General features: G+C 40.9%; 2 protein-coding genes and 1 pseudogene across 2 annotated transcripts; all 3 read left to right on the top strand.

Annotated features, from left to right (window-relative positions):
- The first annotated feature begins 614 nt into the window (after positions 1-614).
- On the top strand, positions 615-1393 carry LOC110170118 (olfactory receptor 52E8-like; annotated as a pseudogene).
- Positions 1394-4627: 3234 nt separating this feature from the next.
- On the top strand, positions 4628-6585 carry LOC110170119 (olfactory receptor 6C2-like). The gene is made up of 2 exons (XM_055148257.1): positions 4628-5472; positions 6426-6585. Exons 1-2 carry the CDS (start codon positions 4628-4630, stop codon positions 6583-6585), a joined length of 1005 nt encoding a protein of 334 aa, XP_055004232.1.
- Positions 6586-14211: 7626 nt separating this feature from the next.
- LOC110158521 (olfactory receptor 52K2-like) lies at positions 14212-16028 on the top strand (the record flags this gene model as incomplete). The annotated part of the gene is made up of 2 exons (XM_055148936.1): positions 14212-15171; positions 16014-16028. Coding segments are annotated over exons 1-2 (972 nt in total), but the record flags the coding sequence as incomplete, so codon positions are not given.
- Positions 16029-21113: the final 5085 nt, after the last annotated feature.

Genomic DNA, 21113 nt, shown 5'->3' with positions numbered 1-21113 from the left:
CTTTGCTAAGGGCTGTCCAGTCTGGACAGCCCTTAGCAAAGGGCCCCGGACCCCATACCTCCAGAGCACCCCCCACAGGACACCACAAGGAACATGGTCTTCTCCAGATCCACAAAGCACATGTGGACTGGCTAGGCAAACTCCCATGAACTCTCGAGCACTTGATGGAGAGTGTAGAGCTGGTCCAGTGTTCTGCGGCTGAGACAAAAACCACACTGCTCCTCCCGGATCCGAGGTTCGACTATTGACCGGATTCTCCTCTGCATTATCCTGGAATAGACCTTACCAGGGAGGCTGAGGAGTGTGATTCCCCTGTAGTTGGAACACACCCTCCAGTCCCCCTTCTTGAACAGAGGGATCACCATCCCGTTCTGCCAGTCCAGAGGTACTGCCTCTGACCACCACGCGATGTTGCAGAAACGTGTTAGCCAAGACAGTCCCACAACATCCAGAGACGCACTGTAAACAGTGTTGGTGAAGCACTGCTTCCCCTTCCTGAGGCACAGGACAGCTTGCCAGTATTTCTTTGAGGCCGACCGATAGTCCTCCTCCATGGCCTCTCCGAACTCCTCCCAGCCCTCAGTTTTTGCCTCTGTGACCGCACTGGCTGCAGCATGCTTGGCCTGCCAGTACCTGTCATCTGCCTCAGGCGTACCACGAGCCAACAAGGCCCAATAGGACTCCTTGAAAGTCACTAACACTTTCTTATTTAACCACAACCGTATTTCTTATAATGAGTGCTTAGCCTACATGTTTTTCTGTTTTGTCTTCTTCTCCATGCAGTCCCTTAACTTGGTTGTCCTGGGCATTGACAGGCTGTTGGCTATTGCTGATCCTCTACACTATCATGTCAGAGTTACCTTTAAATTCATGTTTTCTGTTATAGGTGTTTTCTGGATTGGTATTTGCACCATTGTGCTCATTAGCGTTGGTCTTCTCACTCGACTCTCATTTTGTGAGTATTGTTATAAAAAGCTACTACTGTGATCACGGTCCAATTTACCAACTTGCCTGCAATGACATGACCCCAAGCCGTGCAGTAGGAGGTCTTTCTCCTACACTAATTCTTTGGATACCTTTAGTGTTTATTTTAGTAAGTTTTTGTTATATTGCTTATGCCCTGTCAAGGATATCTGCTTCTCAAGAGCAAATCAAAGCTATAAAGACATGCTCAGGTCATCTTTCACTAGTCGCCATTTGCTACTTGCCAATAATCTTTGTTTATTGCTTTGGGTCAACAATTCCTCCAAACGCTAGAATTATAAACATCTCACTGACTTCTGTGGTGCCTCCAATGCTGAACCCAATCATTTATGTGTTGCTGACCAAAGAAATTAGGCAATCTGTGAGAATAGCACAAAAAAGTCAAAGAGTACCAACCATATTAAAGTAATTTTCATATGAGTTATACAGTGTTGGGAGTAACGGGTTATAAAAGTAACAAATTACTGTATTGCATTGCTTTTTGCTGTAACGCAGTAATGTAAGGCATTACAGGGAAAAAATAGTAATATTTTACTCAGTACAAATGTCAGTTATGCGCCTTAACCTGGATTGAACTGGTGGGTTTTTCTTCATACAAATTCGCTAAAATTACAGCGATATCAGCAGCAATCAAACGCCAGGCATGCGCCCGTGTAAACTGTCAGGTAACCGCGAGCGAGAGGACCGGTGCAGAGCTCTGCGCTCCACAGGGCTAACCGCAGCTTACGCCTGATCACGCTTTGCAGACATCCTGTTCCACGGACTCTGTGTACTCTCAGGGGCGGTCCTGGATTCCAAATTCTAGTCCAAGATTAGTCCTGGTTTGGTCCTGGTTTAGACCTGCTTCAGTCCTAGTTCAGCTCTGGTTTAGTCCTAGTTTAGTCCTGGTCTAGACCTGGTTTAGACCTAGTTTAGACCTAGTTTAGTCCTGGTTTAGTCCTCGGTTCAGTCCTGGTTTAGTCCTGGTTTAGCCCTGGTTTAATCCGGGTTCAGCTCTGGTTCAGTTTTGGCTTAGTCCTGGTTCAGTCCATATACGGTGCAAAAGTTCAGCATCTTCACACAGTTATTTTGGTGAGAGTAACTTAAAAGTAATGCAATAGTAATGTAATGCCTTACATTTTAAATACAGTAATATTGTAATGTAACAAATTAGAGTATAAGTAATAAATAACGCATTACAGTTTTAAAGTAACTTGCCCAACAGTAGACTTGTATAGTCCATAAATATATATTTGCATATATTTTATGCTAACTATATTACAGGGGTTGGCAACCTTAAATACTCAAAGAGCCATTTGGAGTGTTTTCCACAGAAACGAATTACACCTGGAGCCACAAAACCCTTTTGAGATCTAAAATGAGGATAACACTACATATAATTTTTTTTACCTGTATGCTCTGTATAAAAGTGCATTGCATTTATGAAATCAATGAAATGCTACAGAGAATATATGTCCATTCATATACACAGTCTATGTGTATGATCTGCAGACATATAATCACTGAAAAGTTTAACATGACCCATCTCCAATGCGACAGAAGCACAGCACAGATTCACCATCATCAGCAGATCCCTCTGTCACAGGGAGAACACTCATATTCCACTGAGTCGTGTCCTTTAGTCCGATAGAAACTGACAGAATGGAAAAAAAAAAAAAAAAAAAAAACATTTACAAAATACAAAGAACAGTAAAGAGCAAGGGATAAAGTCCTCACAGACTTGGTTTTCCCTGATCCACACTTTGCCATGATTTAAATGTGGCTATTCGTGTGTTTATTCTGGGGAAACTGATCCAAGGACAAAGGAGTCCCTTTGACCAAATGAAGTGTGTCTGTGTGGTATGGAAAGACAACAAAATTTGGTCTTGGCATTTTTTTTCTGGACCAGCCCACTCCGCTCAATTCGCAATTGAGGACCAAATGAGATTATGCACTTGTCATTGTGCTGTTTGGTGACAAGATGGATACAACACTGACCAGTGAAAGAGAAGAAGAGAACTGTGTCAGGAGACTAGAAAGAAAATTATAGACAAGCAGGTTAAAGATAAAGGCCACAAGACCATCTCCAAACAGCTTGATGGTCCTGTGATTACAGTTGCACATGTTCTTCAGAAGTTTAAGGTCCACAGGACTCAAGGCCACATCCAGGGAGGTTGGCTAAAGAGGAAAATTTATGACAAATTGAAGAGATGGATCGTACGAATGGTACCAAAGAGCCCAGAACAACCTCCAGACAAATTAAATGTGAACTCGAAGGGCAAGGTACATCAGTGTCAGATTGCACCATCTGTCACTGTTTATGCCAAAGTGGACTTCATGCGAAGACAACACTGTTGAGAGCAAATCATAATTTACCACAATGCATATTAATAACCCATAAAGCTTCTGGGAGAAGATGAGATGAGATAGAGAGATGAGAAAAGCCTCCTCCATGTTTCACAGTAGGGACAGTGTTGTCCCTACTGTAAAATATGGAGTCTGTGAGCCCAGATCTCAATCCTATTGAACATCTGTGAAATGAGCTGAACCATGCTGTCTGGAGAAGGCACCTTTCAAACCTGAGACAACTAGAGCAGTTTGCTCACGTGAAATGGGTCAAAATACCTGTTGACCAGTGCAGAAGTCTCATTGACAGTTACAGAAATGATTTGATTGCAGAGTTTTCCTCAAAAGGTTGTGCAACAAAATATTAAGTTAAGGATACCATCATTTTTGTCCAGGCCAGTTTCATTATTTAGTTTTTTTCTTATGATTCTGTTGAACCACAGGTGAAAAACAATGTTTGATTTTCCTTGGAAAATTTTCAGTAAATTTTTATTTATGATTGCTTTTATCAGTTTCAAGTTATTTCAGTGATGATTGTTGATTTTTCTTTCATTGCCAGTAGGATACCAACAATTTTGTCCAGGTCTGTAGATCAAATGTGAAAGTTTAAAAGCAAGTGTTTACCTCTAATATACTTTTTAGACTGTGTAAGACTTGAGAAAATAAGTGGCAAACTGTATGTAATAATATAGTAATAAAGTTGTAATGAAGTTATAATAACATTGTAATTACTATAATGTAATAGACTAGTATTGGAAGATTGCTAGCATTTGCGCTAGGAGGCTGAGGACCAGTAATAAATAATCAATGAAGTAATAGCTGTAAATGCAGGTGCCTTTATTTATTTATTTATTTGGAAAGTGATAACAACTTGTCTGTTCATGACTGTTGTGATGAAATCATGTTTATGGAGAGGTGATCTTATAAGCCCGATAAGATCTTCTCATTCTCTCCTGCACAGTCATTTGTGTTTCTATCTGTTCAAAATGTTGTTTTTAATGTATGTACAAATAAAATCTATCTATCTATACGGTGGAACATCCCAGGCAAAGCAATAACACCACCATAGAGACAAGCAGATGGCGAAACCTCCACCAGAAAAGTTACACAGTGTACCTTTAAAAACAAACTTTGATCAAATTACATAATTCTGATTATTATCTAAATACCCTAAAAATAATAATCTTTCATATTTTTTCTTCTGTATTAACTTCCTTTAACCTTACCTCGTTGGATTCGTCTGGCCCCCAGAGAACTGCCACTGGTTACAAATAAAAAGGCCAAATGACAGCTGGGACAGAAGCTCAGGACACTTCAGATGGATTTGTTTAACTCCGCTCTTGGAAAAAACATTACATTTGTGCGACCTGATTATTTCATCATTTCTGGTTTAACTGGAATTCCACATGTAAATTATTACTATGCTTTTCTTTTCGCTATTTATGTTGTGTCTGTTGTGGGCAATGTCTGTGTGATGGTAGTAATCATTTTGGATCATCGTCTAAGAACTCCCAAGTATGTTGCAGTGTTTAGTTTAGCCATAAATGATCTGTGTGGCAATTGTGCTTTGGTGCCGAAAATCCTTGATACTTTCTTATTTAATCACAACCGTATTTCCTATAATGAGTGCTTAGCCTACATGTTTTTCTGTTTTGTCTTCCTTGCCATGCAGTCCCTTAACTTGGTGGCCATGAGCATTGACAGACTGATAGCTATTGCTGATCCTCTACACTATCATGTCAGAGTTACCTTTAAATTCATGTTTTCTCTCGTTGCATCATTTTGGCTGTATATAGTGTTAATGGTTATGGTAGCAACCGGGCTTCTCACTCGACTCTCATTTTGTGAATCAATTGTTATAAAAAGCTATTTCTGTGATCATGGTCCAATTTACCGAATTGCCTGCAATGATGTGCTTCCCAGCCGTGTAATGGGAGGTCTGTGTCCAGTTCTAAGTCTTTGGATTCCCTTAATTTTTATCTTAGCAAGTTATGGCTATATTTCTTACACTCTGTCCAAAATGTCTGTAGCACAAGAGCGAATCAAAGCTATGAAGACGTGCTCAGGTCATCTTTCACTGGTGGCTATTAACTACATTCCAATCATATTTATTTATCTTTTTGCTACAAATATTCATCCGAATGTTAGGATTATAACAGTTTCATTAACCACCATTTTACCTGCTATGTTAAACCCAGTCGTCTATGTTTTACAAACAAATGAGATCAGACATTCACTAAAAATGATCTTCAAAGTACAAAAGGTAACAGTGAAATGAATGCTGAATGTGAACGTTGTTTTAATTAATAATTTTATGCTTGCTGTTTTAAAATGAGTCACTGAGACGCTGAGTTACTGTATGTATTTTTCTTAAATAAATGTACTACTGTACTGTATGAGGTGGGTGAGGTAAACTGCCAACCTTAGGCTTGAAGGTGCACTGAACCAATGCTGACTCAACAAAATAAATCATGTTATTTTCAATGTATCACCATGATCAGGTTTAACAAGTTTTTTCTTTGGTTGCTGCACCAATGTGTCAGTCTGTCCTGCTACCCTCACAAGCACCAGATCAACACAGGATATAGCCTTGTTATCCATGGGTTCACTTTGCCCCTGGACCTGGAGCCATGTCTGGAGCATGGAAAAGCAATTCGGCAGAAGGGAGCTGCAAAAAATAGACCCGCACCAAGGCAACCCTGCGTGAATGGTGCCATTGGAAAAAAAAGACTCATGTTAACCCCAAATTCATTTCTAGGTAATCTGCACTGTTGGAGTTGGAGCACCAAGTGTTGCTTTGGTTTTGGTTCTGTTTGTTGCTATTTTATTGTTTTCTGTGTGTTAATTTGTAGATTAAGAACTCATTTTGAAACTAAACCCAATAGAAGAAAAGAGAAGCAATAATCATAAAATAAATTATACATACCATGTACTGTTTCTGTTGAGCCAATGAACAGACCTGTTTATTACCGGTGGTCTGGTTGGTATTTCTATTTATTAAAATGCTCTGTTCAGTAACCTTGGATAATGCTTGCTACTGCTATAAACACTCAGATGTTTTTGCCTGTCTGTCACCCTGATGCTTTGAATTCATGCTGTAACATTATTAAAGGTACTGTACACCCAAATGGTCGGATGATCAACTCTACATTGACACACAGTATACCATCTTTACTTAACCCGATTATCTACTGTCTAAAGACAGAGGAGGTGCTCACAGTCATCAAATGTCTCTACAAAAGATTTACATCAAATCAGAAAAGAATACAAATGTGACAAAAACTGAAACTATATCTTTAATAACACAAATCACCACCCTGCTAAACCGACTTGGGATGAGGAGTTGAAGCTATGGCACAAGCCTCACTCACACAGGCTGCTTAAGAAGCCTCAGTATTGCTCTGGTAAAATGTTTGAACAAACAGCACGGAGCATAATAAAATACAAAGTAACTTGCATTACAGAGACTATAACTAGGAGTTTATAGCTGATTTTCACATATAACTGAGTTAGTTGATGCGTTACTCCCAACAGTGTTGTCAGGGAATTTACCCTAAGACATCAAATTACATTAAATAAAGACACACCAAAACGAGACAGTTATAGTAATACTTGCGCAAGGAGAAAAGAGCTGTCAGAGCCTGTCAATACCACTGGCTGAGCCTACTCTACTCTGCCAGCTCTCCTCCCAACAGCAGTTTTTATTGCAGTCATTTCACAGATAACAATACAGTACATTATGTTATATCACACAACGTTTACAATGATCACATGCTAACAATCTTTAGGCTAAACCACCCTCCCATTTCACACTTGATTACAGGCTCCAGGTGATAAACAATCAGGTCAGTTTTCTCCCAAAACTTATGCTAACCACATGAGGGGAAAAAACCCTTAGCTGTCTTCTCATGGGTGACTCAGTAGATTAGCTTAAAGAGTCAGAAGTTCTTGAACTAGGACATATGACATACATATGGAAAAACCCCAAAACGCAATTGTTGATAACTTTAATCACACACACAAAAGATTATGAATTTAAATGAACACACAAATGCTTATGATTTTAAATGATTCATAATATTTAAAATAACACATAAATTCTTTCACATTTCCCTCCTGTTTATCAATAATGCTTTACCTCAGAGTACTATAACTTCTAAGCAGATTTTCTATAGTCTCGTCATTTCGCATATTTCTAAACAGAATTTTCTTCGGGATTGTTGTCCAAATGAAACCAGCTAACATTGCTTCACATTCTTCGGCTACATGAATTTCAATTTTCTCAAACATCCTGTCAAAAACTCTTAATAGGAGCAAGCGTATGCATGGAATACAACAACACCCACATAGCACAAAAATGCTTATACAAATAAACAATGATGTGCAAATGGATAACACGATGTTTTTCCAAGAACCAAAGGTGGAGTTAAACCATTCTTCTATAATATTGATTGCTCGTGCATGGTGTTGGCGAACATTTGCAGACCCTGTAGGGTTCTGGTAACTGATCCGTCTGGTGCCGTGTTATTTGGGATAAACAAACAACACTGGTTTTTGAAGAATGCGCAGACCCCTCCCCTCTCTGCGAGGACCATGTCTAACGCTAATCTATTTTGATAAGCTACCGCGGAGGTGGCGTGCAGCTGCTCAGCTAAAGCTTTTCCTAAAGCTAAAGTGTAGTTGGTCAGTCTCAATATCTTGTAGTGGTGATAATTTAGTCTGTCTACGTTTTTGTGGGGAGTAACCGGAATTATAGCGGAGATAATTGGAAGACCCTCAAAGCCTGCGGCTATTTGGTCTACTAACTTATACTCATTTGGCACCCTTCTAGGTACGCCTATAGCATCGATATAGGTCGGGTCAGGTCCCATAACGGGATAGTCCACATCTCTTTTTGTCCTAGAGGAAGTCTGGCTTGCCACAATAATAATTGCCGGAGACACGAGAACTGCCCTGGCACAGCGCCCTGTCCAGTGCAGTGGCAGGTGTCCCCTGAGAGTCTTTCCCCCACAGTACCACCACAAGTCCCTTCGCTGGTGAGTCAGGTCAATCCCATCTACCGTCCGAGTCCATGCACAAAGAGATTGAGAAAGCTGACCTACCGAGAGATAGGCCCGCCTTCCCCCTCCTGTGACTCGTTCTATACATGAAAAGTTGCCTGCAGTCGGGGGACTAAATATGGGCGGCTGCGTATTACTTGCCAATACGGGGTAAGTTGTATAGTCTATTTCACATATTTTGCCCCTGTCGTTACCACTCATTATAATTGTCTCACATGTGTCATTATAATATGTTGCAGGCACAACTAATATTGTGGGTCTGGCTTTCATACATACCAAGCAGTTAGTTACAGTGTTTTGTGCTGCTTGTTGTGCTAATTGAACCCACGTGTTGACAGTAGTATCTACTCCGGTAGCCAGGCAGAAAAAGGTATCTACGTTTATTTTCTCAGGCTGCACAGATTCTACTCTTTTTCTCAATGCCACTTCATTTACATAAGCATAGTCATCTGGGAGCAGGGTCATACCTCCTTGTTTACACACCATTATCTATGCAAACGGATCTAAGGTAGGCCCAGGATAATAAGCATGAATGCGTATCACGTGACATTCAGCCCTATTCTCCTGCCCCCTAAAGTCTAAGGTTACAGTGAGGTGGGTGCGTGTCTTAGTTAGTGTCAGTATGCGTGCCCATCGTTTAGCTGTGTTTGTTGTTGGGCTTGGTACCCAGTCTACCCCAGTGTAGGCTGCCACATTACCCCATGAATTGTCTTCTACTCCCATTATAGCATAATAGTCACAGTCAGTGTGGCCCCCTACAGCTTGCTCCAGTGTTACTTCTCCATATGTAGGTGCATTATATGGCAGGGTGAATGTTCGTGTGGAGTTAGCAGGTACACATAGCTGTACTAATCTCTCATGACCCATTTCTTTATTGCACAATGACTCTGTAGACAATATACTTCTTATGACTTTACTTATCTCCATGAAGGATATAATTTCCGACGGCTGCTGCTCCGCAGGCTGGAGTTCGAGGCTTCCCCTGGACCCCAGGCTGACGATGATGAATGTCCACCATGCGACCAGGTGGCTTGCCATGTTGCAGTGCCCAGAGAGCAGAGGTTACCAGCACGTACTCCCTGTAAAAACACTGTTCTGCACATGAAGTCCTGCGTCTCTCTTACTCGTCGAGCTCCCGGGACTTGCAGTGACTCAGATGGATCCACCCGTTCCTCCCCTCGACCTTAACAGTGGTGGGAGTGGTCAGCAACACGCGGTGTGGTCCCTCATATCGGTCACTGGCCCAGTGCTTCCGTTTGATCACCTTGATGAACACCCAGTCTCCCACGTGGACAGGGCGATGCTGCTGTGAAGAAAGTGGAAGATCCAGCAGATTATTGTTTTCTGAGCAGTCTCGAGCCATTGTCTCCTTCATGTACTGGGCTAGGTCAGGCACAGAGTCAGGTGCATCTCTTGTGTTAATGTCCAGGTCAGGTATTCGGTATGGCCGTCCATACAAAATCTCAAAAGGTGTCAATGTTCTTCCTTCAGCTGGTACAATGTGCATATTCAGCTTTACTAGGTCAATACATTGAGTCCATGTCCTTCCTGTTTCTGCCATAGCCTTGCTCAATTTATTTTTAATAGTTCCATTTGTTCTTTCAACTAGTCCGGCTGATTGGGGGTTGTAGGTACAATGTCTCTTTAAATCTATTTTAAAGTGTTCTCCCAATCTGTCTATCACTTGATTCACGAAATGCGGCACATTATCACTTCTCATGGTTTCTGGTATGCCAAAAGTAGGAATAATATGTTTACATAGGGCTTTCGCTACTGTGAGTAAATCGGATGTTGCTGTAGGAAACATTTCAACCCATCTAGAGAATACATCTATGATTACCAAACAGTATTCCATGCCTTGTACTTTATTCAATTGGATATAATCCATGTGTATGGCCTGAAATGGGTACCTGGGTGCGGGAAATTGCCCTCTTTTTGGCCTCAATTGGCCCTGTGCGTTCTTTTTCACACAGATTAAACACTGTCTACAAAAATTTTTGAGTAGGTATTGAATCCTATTGTATTGAAATATTGTTCTACCAGTGCCACCATCCCTCCTGTTGAGACATGACACACTCCATGACTCATTAACGCCCCCCAACGGAACACTGATTTTGGCAAAAACGGCTTCCCATTTTGTCCCACATATATCTGATCTTTCAGGACGGCTCCCCTTTTCACCCAAGTAGCCTTTTCAGATGCATGCGCTTGCTCTTGCATTATTTGCAAAATATCTTTTGTAGCCTGTTTCTTGAGGGTATATTCCACACGCTTTCTCTTTTGCTTTCATATCTGCAAATCTGTTCCCGTTTGATAGTTGTGAGCAACTTCCTTTCCTGTGGTTGTTTTAAACCCTCTTTGCTGCCACTGCCACTACTGCACTGAAAGCATATTGACTGTCTGTGTAAATTGTGACAGGCTGGCCTTTAAACAATTTACACGCTTCCGTTAAGGCTATTAGTTCTGCTGCCTGTGCTGACAAATTTGAAGGTAGTTTTTCAGATTTTAACAACTCCTTGTCTGTAGTAATAGCGTAAGCTACCAAATTTTTCCCCAACTCGTTCTTTCTAGCTGACCCATCTACAAATATTATGTTTCCTTCAGTGAGAGGAATTTCCTGCATATCTGGTCTGGGTTTGTAGATAGTCTCAGATGTGATTACACAATCATGCAGTTCGCACACATAAATTCTTTCACAAGTGTAAGGAGTAGAAAAAAGACAGCTAACAGTGCTCTGTGGTGTTTGACATTCAGTGAGTAGAAAACCTAATATTTACAATGTCTCAGTAAAAAAATAAAATAAAAAAAATTAATGGTCCAAAACCCAATATAATTACATGTTAATAATCAAGATCATAAATGTGCAAAAGCAAAAATATCTGGAGGGCACAGATCAAACGTGAAAGTTCAAAGGCATGTGGAGCTTTTACCTTTAAATATGCTTATTAGACTGTATAAGACCTACGCAATAAAGTGGCAAACTGTATGTAATAATATAGTAATAAGGTTGTAAAAAAAAAGCTATAATAACTAGTGCTGTCATGCGATTAAAAAAATTTAGAGATTAATTAATTATGATCTGTAATTAATTAATCTAATTAATCTCATTTTAATCTCACCTAAAAATTGCTGAGAAAAGCCTTCAATTTGAGGTATTTTCATTTAAATTCATTATTACATTATTGTGGCAGATCAAAAGACTAATATAGATTTAAAAAAAGTGACTTTATAAAGTCATTTATTGTTTAACAAATCTCTCCAATTTGGCTGTTGAGCCCAAGTCTCCATGAATAAGAAACTCTTTGTTGTAAAGTAGCAAAGATGAGGAAATCTGAACATAATAACTTTTGTCTACTTAAAGACAATAAAAAGTCCAGTCTTTCCTTAACCATATTAAAAATATTATTGATAGAGAAATATATATGAGATCACTGGTTTTAGTCCTGGTTTAGACCTACTTTAGTCCTAGTTTAGTCCTGGAATGGATTAATCCTGGTTTTAGTCCTGGTGTTAGTTCTGGTTTAGTCCTGGTTTAGACCTGGTTTAGTCCTGGTGTTAGTCCTGGTGTTAGTCCTGGTTTAGTCCTGGTTTAGACCTGGTTTAGACCTGGTTTAGATCTGGTTTAGTCCTGGTTTAGTCCTGGTTTAGACCTGGTTTTAGTTCTGGTTTTAGTTCTGGTTTAGTCCTGGTTTAGACCTGGTTTAGACCTGGTTTAGACCTGGTTTTAGTTCTGGTTTTAGTTCTGGTTTAGTCCTGGTTTAGTCCTGGTTTAGTCCTGGTTTTAGTCTTGGTGTTAGTTCTGGTTTAGAGGCGCACAGGAGGAAGCGCGGTTTACGCCGCGTACACGAGAAAACACACGCGGCTCATGGGAGGACAGCGATGTCCGCGCAGTGTCTACGGAAGGAAACGTGGTCCGCGCGTTCTCAGGTTAAAGACGATGATGAAGGTGTGTGTTTGTTTGTGTGTGTGTTTGTGTGTGTTTGTGTGCGTGTCCCCTCATGTGGCAGGTCACTATAGGACAGTAGTGCAGACATCATGAGTCTATGCAGGTTGTTTTCAGGCGATATTATATTTGTTATTTTCTTTTATATTTCACGTCGGGAGAATAATTTCCAAGACACGAATGTGTTTTTACCTGTGCGCTGCTGACTCTGTTCTACTGGCTCTTCGACCTCGTCCATTGTGCGACTGATGCCGCCAACGTTAACATGACGTTTACATCGCTGTTACTGCGCGCGTTTTGTGTGGGTTTCCGGCAATGAGTGGAATTACCGAAATAAAAAAATTTATAAATGTGTTTTTTTTGTGTGTGTGTGTGTGTTGTTGTCCCAACAACACATAAAAACAGGTTTTATAATAAAGAAACTCACATACAGAAACACTAAAGTTAGAGATTAAAAATGAGATTAACGCGATTAAAAAACATAACGCGCTAAATATGACTGTAATTAATTAATCGCAATTAACGCGATAATTTGACACCCCTAATAATAACATTATAATTACTATAATGTAATAGACTAGTATTGGAAGATTGCTAGCATTTGTGCTAGGAGGCTGAGGACCAGTAATAAATAATCAGTGAAGTAATAGCTGTAAATGCAGGTGCCTTGTATTTTTTTTTAGTTAAGTGCAAAAGTGATATTTTGCATATTTACATACACTGCTGAAAAAAGCAACACTTTTAAAACATATATATATATATATATATATATATATATATATATATATATATATATATATATATATATATATATATATATATATATATTTTTTTTTTTTTTTTTTTTTTTTTTATATATATTCCAGACATGCCACTGCAAGATTTAATGTGTCCCCAAACACAATCTCCAGAACATGGAGAAAATTCCTCAGCCCATCAGCAGGACCCATATCTGCTCCTTGGTGCAAAGAGGAACAGGTTGAGCACTGCCCATGCCCTACAAAATGACCTCCAGCAGGCCATTGGTGTGAATGTCTGCCCAGACAATCAGAAAAGCCTTCATGAAGGTATCTTGAGAGTGGGATGTCCTGTACTGGGCCCTGTGATCAACTATATGTATCATTTTTTATCATATCATTGTCATAAATGTACGGTGCCTGTCAAGCCAATGAACAGACCTGTTTATTTTCACTTGGTGGTCTGGTTGGTATTTGTATTTATTAAATGTAACATTTTATTTACTCACCTGTTGCATTGCCACACACATAAATCATCAATGCTGATAGAACAAAATATTGCCCAGCTCTAGGAACAGGCCAGCTACTCCTGTGAACAATAATCTCATTGTATTCATTTCATACATAATGCTTGCTACAGTTAAAGTGCAAAATGTTCTGTTCAGTAACCTTGGATAATGCTTGATACTCAGATTTATTACACCAACTCTGAGAAACTCCAGAAGATTTCCAGGATCCGTTAAAAATAACATTTATAAATGGACAAATCTAAAGCTTTGGTTAGACTCTCAGACCCTCAGACTCTCAGAAACTCTGTGCTAGATTCTTATAAACAGTCAGATGTTTTTGCCTGTCTGTCACCCTGATGCTTTGAATTCATGCTCTAACATTATTAAAGGTACTGTACAACGATCTCCGTGCCTCTGTGCCTGTTTTTTCTTTTTGCAAAGATACAACAGAAATCAACACTGCCCTGCCTGTGTAATCATTTGATTACAGTTGTATCAGTTGTAGAAAGAACAGGAGAGCAGCATCCCCTTAATTACATATTCATTGCAGAGGTAGGTGATTATTCAGGGAATGTATAAAAGTCACTGCCTCAGGGTACACTTCATTTTGCTTCATCTTCATGTTTGACCACCTTTTTGTCTATGCATTATCGGAAATGGAAAAGATACAAAGATCTTTAATAAACTCAACTTTAGTTCGTCCAGAGCAGTTTTATATTAATGGATTTTATGACTTTCCACATGGAACATATTTCTACATTTTCCTCTGTTTTGTTTATATAATGACTGTCATTGGAAATGTGGTTCTTCTTCTGATTATTTTGCTGGTCAGAACTCTCCATACGCCCAAACACATGATTGTGTTTAACCTGGCTGTGACAGACCTGTGCGGCAGCACTGCTCTCATTCCCAAACTCTTGGACACCTTTCTGTTTGAAAACAGATACATCTCCTATGAGGCGTGTCTTAGTTACATGTTTTTTGTGTTGTTTTTTGGCAGTGTTCAGTCCTGGACACTTGTGACAATGTCTTTTGACAGATTTATGGCTATATGTTTCCCTTTGCACTACTACAGTGTTGTGACTAAATCAACTGTTGCACTAATGTTGCTGTTTGTTTGGCTTCTACCTCTAAGTGTAATAAGCAGCATGGCTGGCCTTATCAATCGTCTCTCCTTTTGTAAGTCTCTTGTTATTCAGAGTTTTTACTGTGATCATGGGCCTGTGTATAGACTTGCTTGTAACAGTTATTTACTGAACCACTACTATGGTACCTTTGCTTCATCTATCATCTTGTTCTTTCCCTGCCTTCTCATAATCCTCACTTATTTTTTCATTGGCCTTGCACTCAAGAGAATTGCAAGAGGAAAAGAACGCCTCAAAGCTTTTAAAACCTGCATCTCTCATTTTATACTTGTGTCCATATTTTTTATACCAATTATTATCACAAATGTAGTGGTTCATGCTACTGACTACTTACACCCAAACGGTCGGATGATCAACTCTACATTCACACACACTATACCACCTTTACTTAACCCGATTATCTACAGTCTAAAGACAGAGGAGGTGCTCACAGTCATCAAAGGTCTCTACAAAAGATTTACATCAAATCAGAAAAGAATACAAATGTGATAAAAACTGAAACTATATCTTTAATAAACATAAATCACCACCCTGCTCACAGACACCAGAAGAAAACATTCAAAACTCTTTAAACCAACAGTATAGATCAGGGGTACACAAACTATGGCGCAGGCGCCAAATTTCTGTTGGCCCTTAGGCCCCCTGTACTGAATTGGCCCAACTGATCATAGGCAGAAAGATTTATTACAAACTTAAATTATTCTGCCACCTTGATAACATCACATTGCATCTTGATACAGAAGTAAAATGACTGTTCCAAGTCTTATACAGGTACAGGGGCTCTGTGTAAGCTGTGTAAAATGGACAAATATGAATGACTCACTGTATCGACACTGATCTGTACACTCAACTTAATGAAATTGCTTATAATCAGCAAGCTTTCATCACTGAGATGAGTCAAGTCAGGACCATGTTGGCTAAGCTCACCACTGCTTTCGCCCAGTTCGCTGCTGCTCAGTCACGACCTCCCACATGATCATCGGTACTGTGAGTCACATATTCCTGATCCTGCACATTATTCTGGTTATATGGGGAAATGTGGGGCTTTGTTTCGTCAGTTTTCATTGCTCTTCATCCACAAACCTGACACCTACACTACACATAGCTCCAAAATAGCATTTATTATTGCAAGGTTAGTACAATCACAAGTTTATATTGGGCAACAGACACTCGACCAAAGGTTCGTCACAATTATGAACTTTATTGGTGAGTTGAGAGGTTCTTGCTCATCCTCCATCCATCCATCCATGTGCTCCTCACCCTATCGCTAAGGAAGCGTCCAACCACCTTGCGGAGGAAACTCATTTCAACTGCTTGTATCCACAATCTTGTCCTTTCGGTCATTACCTAAAGCTCATGACCATAGGTGAGGGTAGGAATTCACCACAACGAATCGATACAGTGAGTGCATCACTGCTGGCGCTGCACCAATCTGCCTCTCAATCTCACGCTTCATCCTCCCCTCACTCGTGAACAACACCCCGAGATACTTGAACTCCTCCACTTGAGGCAGGGACTCTCCACCCACCTGGAGAAGGCAAGCCACGTTTTTTTGGTCGAGAACCATGTCCTCAGATCTGGAGGAGCTGATGTTCATCCTAGGTACTTCACACTCTGCTGCAAACCACCCCAGTACATGTTGTAGTTCCTGGTTTGATGAAGCCATCAGGACAACATCATCTGAGATGAGATCCTGTTGTCCCCAAACCGGACCCCCTCCGGCTCCTGACTGTGCCTAGAAATTCTGTCCCTAAATACAGTAAACAGAACCAGTGACAAAGGTCAGCCCTGGTGGAGTCCAACATGGAACAGGTCTGACTTACTGCCAGCAATGTGAACACAGCTCCTGCTTTGGTCATACTGGGACCGGACAGCCCTTAGCAAAGGGCCCCGAACCCCATACTCCCAGAGCACCCCCCACAGGACACCACAAGCAACATGGTCCAATGTCTTCTCCAGATTCACAAAGCACATGTGGACTGGCTAGGCAAACTCCCATGAATTTTTATCGACAAACCGAATGTAGGTTGCTGTGCGTAGCGTGACCAAACAGGGGTCCATAAATGTAGCTCTCTGTACTTAGAAGGAGCGAGCAAACAGAAACATTCGGTCAGCCTGCAACGTACCGAAGCACAAATGTATATTTAACGATGAATTGTACAAGAAATTCCACGCTTTCCGTTGCATTCGGGACAAGTGTGAGGCCATGTGCACAGTGTACAAAGCAGCACATATGTTTAGGTGTCCAGTGGGAAAAAGCTTTGCCAGGTGAGAGTCGCGCAATGTCGATAACGAGTCCCCACCTCCCACCCCCCGTACGGTGTCCTGGTTTTGACAAACACAAATATGGTCACACTAACCTGTATTCCACTGAGTCATGTCTTTTAATCCAACACATAATGACCGCATCAGCACACAAGAGCTGTAGTTTTATCTTCGCTTAGTTTATGCAAATTAGCGATGCGGTTTTAAGTTTTGTTTCTGTGAGAGTTGCGCAAAACTGAATTAAACACATTATAATGTCAAACGGATTGATGTGGCTCTAGAGTCGTTACGGTTTATATGTCGTAAAGTTGAATTTATTTATGCAGATTAGTAGTGCAGATAGTAATAATAATGATGATCATTTTAATATAAAAACTAGGTTAACGCGTTAACTTTGCGTTAACTAATTAAGTCATTAACGCCGACAATTATTTTAAGGTTAACGCAGTTTTTATTATTTATTTATTTATTTTATTGTAAACGTCTGTTTCTCACTGGCTTTTATTTAGAAAAAGTCCACCGCGAGCGTTTCTTTAAGTTTGACGTCTTTTCTTTACACTTTTTTCACTTTTTTCTGACCACGTGAGATGCAACGTGCCCGAGCCGCGGGTTCGGCGGGCTCTGGTCGCGGGCTCCGGCTCTGGCCGCGAACTCAGCCACGGGTTCAGCCACGGGCACCAGCTCTGAGCTGAGCTTATTTCTTTAGTTCAGTGCTGGAGTAACTGATTTACCCAGATACCATTGGAAAAAAAATGTGATTGGTCCATTTCCATTCCATTATATTAACCTTTTGTTTCCCAAGAAATATCAGTCCAAGTTTATAACACTGATCTAGAAATTATTACTAGTGTAGTGTTCATTACTCACAGCATAAAAATATTCAATAAATATATTAGTAGTACAAACGTCCATTCAATATTTTTTCTTGAGCCTTCCCTGAACACCTTGAAGGCTCTGAGGGTTTCCCTGTGAAAGAAATGCTGTTTGCACAACAAATGTATGGCTCTTTCATTTACATTTCCAATAAAAGAGCGCTATACTCTACTTTTTATTCATTAATTGGTTTTGCGTATAACATGCGATTAATCGCTCGAACTCATGCGATTAATCGTGATTTAAAAAAATGTATTTTTCCCCAGCCCTAATAAAAACGTTAATGATTAATCGATAATTGATCGTTAATTCTTCCGACGATCGATTAAGAAAATTTCATCAAATGCCCATCGCTAGTTGGAACACACCCTCCGGTCCCCCTTCTTGAACAGAGGGATCACCATCCCGTTCTGCCAGTCCAGAGGTACTGCCTCTGACCACCACGCGATGTTGCAGAGACGTGGCAGCCAAGACAGTCCCACAACATCCAGAGACGCACTGTAAACAGTGTTGGTGAAGCACTGCTTCCCCCTCCTGAGGCGCAGGACACTTTCCCAGTATTTCTTTGAGGCTGACCAATAGTCCTCCTCCATGGCCTCTCCGAACTCCTCCCAGCCCTCAGTTTTTGCCTCTGTGACCGCACAGGCTGCAGCATGCTTGGCCTGTCTTTATCCATCAGCTGCCTCAGGCGTACCACGAGCCAACAAGGCCCAAAAGGACTCCTTCTTCAGCTTGACGGCATCCCTTACTTCCAACGTCCACCACCGGGTTCAGGGATTGCCACCGTGACAGGCACCAGAGACCTTGCGACCACAGCTACAAGCGGCTGCATTGTAAATGGAGGTGGAGAACATGGTCTACTCGGACTCCATATCCCCAGTCTCCCCTGGGATCTGGGAGAAGCTCTCCTGGAGGTGCGAGTTGAAAGTCCTGCTGACAGAGGGCTCCACCAGACATTCCCAATAAACCCGCACGATACACTTGGCCAGGTCTTTCCGGTTTCCTCCTCTGCCATCAGATCCAACTCACAACAAGGGGTTGATCAGTTGACAGCTCTGCCCCTCTCTTCATTCGAGTGTCCAAGACACACGGTCGGAAGTCAGATGACACGACAGCCTAAGGTGTCCTGGTGCCATGTGCACTGAAGTCCAAAAACATAACACCACTCAGGTTCAGATCAATGAGGCTGTTACTTCCGATCACCCCTATCCAGGTGTCACTTGTGTTGAAGTCCCCCAGTAGAACAATGTAGTCCCTGGTTGGTGCATTGTCTAGTACCCCTCCCAGGGACTCCAAGAAGGCCGGGTACTCTGCACTGCTGTTCGGCCCGCAGGCCGACACAACAGTGAGAGACCTGTCCCCAGCCCCAAGGTGCAGGGACGCAACTCTCTCATTAACTGGGGTAAACTCCAACAAGCGGTGGCTGAGCTGTGGGGTTATGAGCAGGCCCACATTAGCTCCCCGCTGCAACACCAGAAAAATGGAGGGTCCAACCCCTCTTGAGAAGTTGGGTACCAGAACCCAAGCTGTGTGTGGAAGTGAGCCTGACTATATCTAGATGTTACCTCTCAACCTCCTGCACAAGCTCAGACTCCTTTCACCCCAGAGAGGTGACGTTCCACATCGCTACAGCCAGGTTCTGTGCCCTGTGCCCACTGCCCTAACAGAATAACTTCCATTTAAAACCAGAAAGCCTTGAGGTAATCTTTGTAGTTTCGAGTTAAATAAAGTTTTGTGATATCAGAACGGAATATGATTAATGTATTTTTGCTCACTAAAGACCTTTTCAAATCAGTTGAGTGTCCAATATGAATCTCCTCTCAATGTTTTACAGCTTCATCCGACATCATGAATATCAAGATTTGGATCGGAAAATTAAGAATTAATTAAATTAAAAAAAATAAAAATAATAAAAATTAATTAACTCGAGGAGTTTAAGTATTGAGCTCTTTTTCTTGAGTGAGAGAATAATAGAGCCTGACGTAAAAGTGAGTTGGTGCAGTAATTGTCATGCCCTCAGATTATTTTGTGGCTCAGCTGTTCATTGCTATTGCCATACCCAACTTGTTTCCACATAACCTGATTTTTTTATGGACCTAATTAAAAAGGGACTATGACACTTAATTATATGTAGATATGACCTCACCTGCATCTTGCACAAACCTTGCACAAAGTGGGCATCAGTATACTGGCAACACAAAAAATTACACCAATACACAATGTAAATAAAAGTGCCAGTACTTGTATAACATAATAAGTCGACTTTTGCTCATGTTTGTCATTAATGAAAGCTGCGTCCCCCTTGAGGGCAGCCTCACAACCCTACACAGGGTGAATATAAGCAGATATTTGTGCGGGAGGGGAGCAGAGGGACACTGCCTAGGACATACTTCCAATGGACAAAAATGGAGTTTTTCAACTCTGCTCCTGGAAAAAACATTACATTTGTGCGGCCTCCTTATTTTTTAATAACTGGTTTAATTGACATTCCACATGTAAATTATTACTATGCTTTTCTTTTTGCTATTTATGTTGTGTCTGTTGTGGGCAATGTCTGTGTGATGGTAGTAATCATTTTGGACCATCGTCTAAGAACTCCCAAGAATGTTGCAGTGTTTAGTTTAGCCATAACTGACCTGTGTGGCAGTTCTGCTTTGGTGCCGAAAGTCATTGACACTTTCTTATTTAACCACAACCGTATTTCCTATAATGAGTGCTTAGCCTACATGTTTTTCTGTTTTGTCTTCCTCTCCATGCAGTCCCTTAACTTGGTTGTCCTGGGCATTGACAGGCTGTTGGCTATTGCTGATCCTCTACACTATCATGTCAGAGTTACCTTTAAATTCATGTTTTCTGTTATAGGTGTTTTCTGGATTGGTATTTGCACCATTGTGCTCATTAGCGTTGGTCTTCTCACTCGACTCTCATTTTGTGACTCGATTGTTATAAAAAGCTATTACTGTGATCACGGTCCAATTTACCGACTTGCCTGCAATGACATGACCCCAAGCCGTGCAATAGCAGGTCTATCTCCTATACTAATTCTTTGGATACCTTTAGTGTTTATTTTAGTAAGTTATTGTTATATTGCTTATGCCCTGTCAAGGATATCTGCTTCTCAAGAGCGAATCAAAGCTATAAAGACATGCTCAGGTCATCTTTCACTAGTTGCCATTTACTACTTGCCAGTAATCTTTGTTTATCGCTTTGGGTCAACAATTCATCCAAATGCTAGAATTATAAACATCTCACTGACTTCTGTGGTGCCTCCA

This window comes from Boleophthalmus pectinirostris, unplaced genomic scaffold, assembly GCF_026225935.1.
Source record: "Boleophthalmus pectinirostris isolate CB_2022bp ecotype Guang Dong unplaced genomic scaffold, ASM2622593v1 HiC_scaffold_12, whole genome shotgun sequence".
Classification (NCBI taxonomy): Eukaryota; Metazoa; Chordata; class Actinopteri; order Gobiiformes; family Gobiidae; genus Boleophthalmus; species Boleophthalmus pectinirostris.
The sequence above is the reverse complement of the archived record's forward strand: the minus strand, read 5'-3'. Positions and strand labels throughout refer to the sequence as shown.

Bases quoted from the DNA above. Each gene is read 5' to 3' on its own strand.
- LOC110170119 (XM_055148257.1), top strand. From the start codon at position 4,628: ATGGATTTGTTTAACTCCGCTCTTGGAAAAAACATTACATTTGTGCGA. The intron at 5,473-6,425 runs ATTAACCACCAT...TATTAAAGGTAC, and splicing joins GTTAGGATTATAACAGTTTC to TGTACACCCAAATGGTCGGA.